Genomic DNA, 6,018 nt, shown 5'->3' with positions numbered 1-6,018 from the left:
CTCCGTCATTCCAAACCGAGTTTAATGGAGGCACCCTTGCAGGGTAGGACTCTTAAGGCGTAGGAGTCCCGGGAAGCAGCCCATTCCACTCATCAAAGCCCAGGGGGCTTTATCTGAGGATCCTCACTTCATCACATCTTATCTGTCCCGGGCTCCATCCCAGAGGAATCCCTTTTTTCTCGTGTATACACCTCCACCTCACCCACCCTTCTCCCTGCACCAGAATCACGTTTTAATGTTTGAAACCCCTCAATGGTTCCCTGGAGATAAAAGCTAAATCTGCATACCAGGCTCTGTGAGCATTCCCTAAGTTCGTCACAAGGCTTCCATAGACCTTTTCATGTTCCAGCAACGCTGGATTATAAAGGAAAAGCTTAGACCTGGGTGTATGGTGACTTGGCCAAAGTCACACCCAATTCCTGCCAGGACTTAAAGCCAACAGTGGCCAAGGAACTGCAGGGGAGCTCCTTGGGACCAAGCCCTGTAGAAGCAGAGGGCATTTCCATGATGAAATTGCCTTATGAGGTTATCTCATCTTACAGATGAGGGAAGCAGAGGCTGTTAACCATACAGGTGAGAACCTGGATGGAGGGGAAGATGGGCACCTGACAATGGCCACAGCTCAGGCTCATGGGGCTGCAGCCTTCAGCCAGGACAGAGAGACGGAAAGGAGAACAAGCCAGCTGGGTTGGAACTGGGAGGAGCTCCCAAGAGTGGGTTTGCGGTGGGAGGATATCTCCCGTCAGAATGACCCTCAGGCTACGTCAGCTCTCTAAAAACTAGAGCTCAAGCTCAACAGCCCTGCAGCCAGAGGCCTCAAACGTAGGGGGGCGGGGCACTGGGGTAGGCCTGGGCCGCAGTGGCCAGAGCCTTCTTTAAGAGTAGGGGCTATTAAATTGAGGCAGTATCTCTTCCCATAACTTACATGTATTTTTTACGTCATTCTCATCACTACAGTAAATTAAATAACTTCACGAGTCTATTAAGAATGACAACCAAAGAAGGCACAACCCGTTTTGGAAGCCAGTGCTTTAAACTGAGTCTGGCTAGTTAATTCGCAGTCAAGGAAGTCGGAGGACGCTTGGCTGCCCACCTGGTGGGACAAGGAGAGAGAGGAAAAGGCCAGATAGAAATTTCTGGCCAAATTGTCTTCAAAAAACCACGGGTCTCCTGTAGAGGCAGTTGTGTGGGGCCTGTGATCCAGCTCGCCACACTCACCGCCCCCCTCTTCACTCTCCACCCCCGCAATTTTTCACCACTGGAAAAAAATGGACTCAAAGCTATAGTTCATACAATGGAGGATTTATGTAAGTTACTTAAGTTACTTATTTTTAAACTGCACAATGCTGAAGCCAGTCTAAAAAAGAATCAAACACACCACTGCAAGTTAATTCAATGAGTTACTATTTTTTTTTAAACAGATTTGTACAGCAAAAAGTTCCCAGATCACAGTCTCTACCATATAGTCACCCATCCTGTGCAGGAAGCCACAGGGGCCAGAGGGGCCAAGAGCGGAAGCTGCACTGCAGAGTTTACTTCTACTTACAGGTAACATGTGGCTGGAAAAATCTTGAATTCCCTTTGTTCTCCAGTGTATCTTGTACAAAATATTACATTTGTTTAAACACATATTTACAGAGTTTGCACAAATAGAAAATGGTTACAAATTACAACCAGGCTTGGCAGGATACCAGTTCCCCTCCCCACTGACCAAGGTCAGGTGTGATGACCGTTTCATATTTACAGTTACAATTTAAAAAGTCTGTGTTTAGAGACCTAAATGGAGTTTATAAAAACTGGTTAAATATCATCAATTCATTTATGTAAGCTGTACCACTAGTGGATACCAATTAGTCAGTTCATGTCTTGCTCCCTGAAGAAAGATTTTGAAGTAAAAGAAACCCTCTCAAGCAAGCAACATACATCCCTGGCCTGTCTGCCAGTTTGTTTGGTTTTTGCCGGGGAAGGGGACAGAACGAAGAAGAGGGGAATGGAACAGGGGGGAATAGGACAATCTGGTTGAGACTGTTTCTATTCCTTTTTTTTTAAACAGCTGAGAACCAGGATAAGCCAGCTGGCTTGTTAAACACTATCCTTTGGCTTTGAGAAGAGAACCCATAGCTTCATCCTTTTTTCTCAGAGACGAAACGTCTTCTCTTCTTCTCAATAGGACTACAGTATGGAGGAAGAAAGGACTTTCTGGAGAGGACAATGTTTGTTATTCTGATGTTAATCTTTGACTTGAGTGCCAAGCCCAATTTCAACAGTGCAAAAAAAGACTCTCAGGAAGCAGCATGGGGGTCAAAGGCTTGCGTAGTAGCTGTCTACCCACTGGGCAAGGCCTCGCTCCACCAGGGACCGGTTTATCAACACCACCTAGAAAAGAAAGTTCCCTTAAAGCTTTGTCCATGGCACCTTGGGGCCATCTCCCAAGCCAACATGAGTTCTCCCCTCCCTGGTTGCCACTGCAGGCAACAGATGTATGAGAGTAACAGTGTAGGCCAGACGCGGTGGCTCATGCCTATAATCCTAGCATTTTGGGAGGCTGAGGCAGGTGGATCACCTGAGGTCAGGAGTTCGAGACCAGCCTGGCCAACATGGTAAAACCCCGTCTCTACTAAACATACAAAAATTAGCCAGGTGTGGTGGCAGGCACCTGTAATCCCAGTTACTGAGGCTGAGGCAGAATCGCTTGAACGCCAGAGGTGGAGGTTACAGTGAGCCAAGATCACGCCACTGCACTCCAGCCTGGACAACAAGAGCAAGACTCTGTCTCAAAAAAAAAAGAGTAACAGGGTGGGGGACATGGCTTATGCTCTAGCCAACAGGAACATTTATTTAAGTGTTCTGTTGGCTGCTGTGGCATAAGGATAGGTTTTTTTTGTTTTTGTTTTTTTTGAGACAGCGTCTTGCTCTGTCACCCAGACTGGAGTGCAGTGGCACAATGTTGGTTCACTGCAACCTCCGTCTCCCAGGTTCAAGTGATTCTCCTGCCTCAGCCTCCCAAGCAGCTGGGATCACAGGTGTGCATCACCACACCCAACAGATTTTTGCATTTTTAGTAGAGATGGGGGTTTCACCATGTTGGCCAGGCTGGTCTCAAACTCTTGACCTCAAGTGATGTGCCTGTCTTGGCCTCCCAAAGTGCTGGGATTACAGGGGTGAGCCACTGTACCTGGCCAGGATAGGCTTTTTAATATGCTCAAGAAATCTAAGCTTTCATACCATAAGATGGAGGACAGAAAAACCCAACAGACAGAAGGTCCCAGAAAGTCTCGCACAGGGTTTCTCCAACTTGGCGCTATTGACATTTGGGGTTGGATAATTCTTTGCTGTGGGGTGCTGTCCTGAATACTATGGGATGTTTAGTGGCATCCCTGGCCTCTACCCACTAGAGGACACTGACATCACCATTGCCAATCAGGACATCCAAAGTGTCCCCTGGGAGGTGCTTGTCTACAGTTATATCATCTGATTAACTCAAGAGGAAACAAATCCCAGGACCACCTCCTAATCAATCCATTACTTCTGGCCACCAACACAGAAGGAAAAGAAGGGCAGAACTTACTTCATCTCCAACCACACTCCACAGCTGAATCAGAGGAAGACCAGTTGGACTGTAACTTGTCACCTGAAGAAGGGGGGGGTGGAAAGTATAATATGGTTAGGTTTTGTGTCCCCACTCAAATATCATCTTGAATTGTAATCTCCATAATCGCCATGTGTAGAGGGAGAGACCTGGTGGGAGGTGACTGGATCATGAGGCAGTGTGCCCATGCTGTTCTCGTGATAGTGCGTTCTCATGAGATCTGATGGTTTTATAAGCATGTGACAGGTCCTCCTTCACATACTGTCTCTTGCCTGCCCATCATGTAAGAGGTGCCTCTTCCCTTTCTGCCATGATTGTAAGTTTCCTGAGGTCTCCCCAGGCCCGCAGAATTATGAGTCAATTACACCTCTTTCCTTTACAGATTATTCAGTCCCGCGTATTTCTTTATAGCAATGTGAGAACAGACTAATATCAAGTATTAGCTACTTCATGCACCTTTCCTTAAATACTGCTGGTCAATCCAGGGCCAAGCCACAGGAAAGAAGGGATTGAAAGGTCAGTTCCCAAGAACCCAGCCAGCCTGCCTCCCCCGCCCCTGCAAACCACACACCTGAGCAAGCAGTGCTGTATTCCCTGTCATCTCGCTCATGGCGGCATCTGCTTCAGGTGAAAACTGGTCATCGTCTTCAGAAGGAAAAGGAAAAGTGGCATTTAGGCTCTCGCTGAGGCAAGGCACCCTTGTCATGTACACAAGTTTCAGGTGCATTCCAAGTAGAATGCTTCAGATGCTGTGGGACTTGAGAACTGCACTGGGGAGATCCACCCAGGTCAGAGACAGAGCCTAGGCCTCCATACGACTCCCAGTGGATAAACTCAGGCCCCTGCTGCATGTTGCCCACTGGAGCACAGACAACAGACGGACAGAAACTCTTGCCTTCGCCACTACCACCACCACCAATACCACCAGCAGCAGCACCACCCCCCGCTCCCCCACCAACTCGGGTGCTGGCAGTGCAGAGCATAGAGTATGTGTTCTTCCACCAAATTAGTAACACCAAGTGCTATCCCCACTTTACAGGAGAGAACACTGAGGCAAAGGTGGATTCCTGAAGGTCAACCAGCTCCCAAGTGGTGAAGGTGGGAATCAAACCCAGGCAGTTGGCCACACAGCCCCATAAGGCCAGCCATTCAGAGTGGGCAAGGCGCTGCGGCAGCATTCAGCTTTGCTGGATTATAAAAGTTACATAGAACAACACACCCAAAGCAAGCAGTGGCAAGGATGGGAGAGACAGGGGTTTACCAAGGAAGATCTGGGAAAATCTTACAAAGGAAAAAGAGTTTCAGCTGGGTCTGGACAGATCACTTAGATGGACAGCGGAGAGGAAGGAGGGGCAACAGCAATAAAAGAAGCCAAACAAAGATCTTGCCCCAGTGCTCCCTCTGAGCCGACTCCAGCTAGACTGCAGTATTTCTAACGCATGCAATCGCTTAAGACAAGCAAGAAGAAGATCAGAAGGGGCAAACCTGGGGAGGGAGTGGGATGGGATGAACTATCACCTACAAATATAAAATTCCTAGCCATAAACAGCTGCCATTTCGCCACCCTCTACACACCAGATCTTAGGTTTATGTAATTCTCACAGCCAGCATCAAAGACAGGTACCATTCCCATGTTGTGGGGTGAAAATTGAGGCTAAGTAATTTACCGAAGATTTTGCCAGTCCTCTTCCCTCTGATAATGCTTTCACAGTCTAAGACACCAGATAGGGTGTCCCCACTGTGCCCTATGGAGCTATGGCCTAGCTGAGCAGTATCAGTGACCAGCACACCCTCAACCACCAGGGCTAAGACTCTGGGTCTGGACTATAATCTGGAAAGTGCCTTTGTTGGAAGCCCCTTGATGCCTGAGGTCTGAGTACAGTCTAGAGCAGTGGATCTCAAAGGATCAGCAGCACTGGTCTCATCTGGGAACTTGATAGCAATGTAAGTTCCTGGGCCTAAGCCCAGACCTATTCAATCAGAAACTCTTAAATGGTAGCAACTTATGTTAGCATAAATCCTCCAGGTGAGAATGGAGGCTCTGAGAAAGACCTACTCTCAACAACTGTCCCCAACAATCCCCCAAGCCAGAGGCCCCAGCTGTTACCTGACAGGGGCATCACACTGTCCAGAAGGACTTCTGCTCCCTGAAACGGCAGGGTGACAAAGTCAGACCTGGGAAGACAAGAAAGGAACAAGTTTAACGTGGACATGAAGGCTGACTCCACTCCAAGCCAGTATTCATCTTTGTACAGTGACGCCCATAACCTGGGATGCAGCAAAGCAGAGGGTCCGTACTTTGCAGCAGGCCACGGCTCACGGCACACCCAAACACAGCCAGCCGACCCTGCTGCAAGCCTGACCTCAGAGGGACTTCCTACGGCAAATTCCTAAGAAGGAGCCCGCTTCACGTTTTTCCTTTTTTTGTT

At 48.3% G+C, this 6,018-nt stretch overlaps 1 protein-coding gene across 5 annotated transcripts in view; it reads right to left on the bottom strand.

Annotated features, from left to right (window-relative positions):
* Window positions 1–1,283: 1,283 nt before the first annotated feature.
* AKAP1 (A-kinase anchoring protein 1) overlaps window positions 1,284–6,018 on the bottom strand; it is a 36,427-nt gene continuing 31,692 nt past the window's right edge. For 4 of the 5 annotated variants that reach the window (XM_030827183.1, XM_030827187.1, XM_030827186.1 and 1 more), the window contains 4 exons: window positions 5,697–5,764; window positions 4,161–4,234; window positions 3,569–3,631; window positions 1,284–2,376 (listed from right to left, as the gene is read on the bottom strand). In XM_030827183.1, coding sequence (XP_030683043.1) covers window positions 2,302–2,376; window positions 3,569–3,631; window positions 4,161–4,234; window positions 5,697–5,764 — 280 coding nt within the window. In that variant the 3' untranslated portion in view covers window positions 1,284–2,301. The remainder of the gene's footprint in view (window positions 2,377–3,568; window positions 3,632–4,160; window positions 4,235–5,696; window positions 5,765–6,018) is intronic. The other variant, XM_030827184.1, reaches the window with a different exon arrangement.

This window comes from Nomascus leucogenys, chromosome 14, assembly GCF_006542625.1.
Source record: "Nomascus leucogenys isolate Asia chromosome 14, Asia_NLE_v1, whole genome shotgun sequence".
In the NCBI taxonomy this organism is placed as follows: domain Eukaryota; kingdom Metazoa; phylum Chordata; class Mammalia; order Primates; family Hylobatidae; genus Nomascus; species Nomascus leucogenys.
The sequence above is the reverse complement of the archived record's forward strand: the minus strand, read 5'-3'. Positions and strand labels throughout refer to the sequence as shown.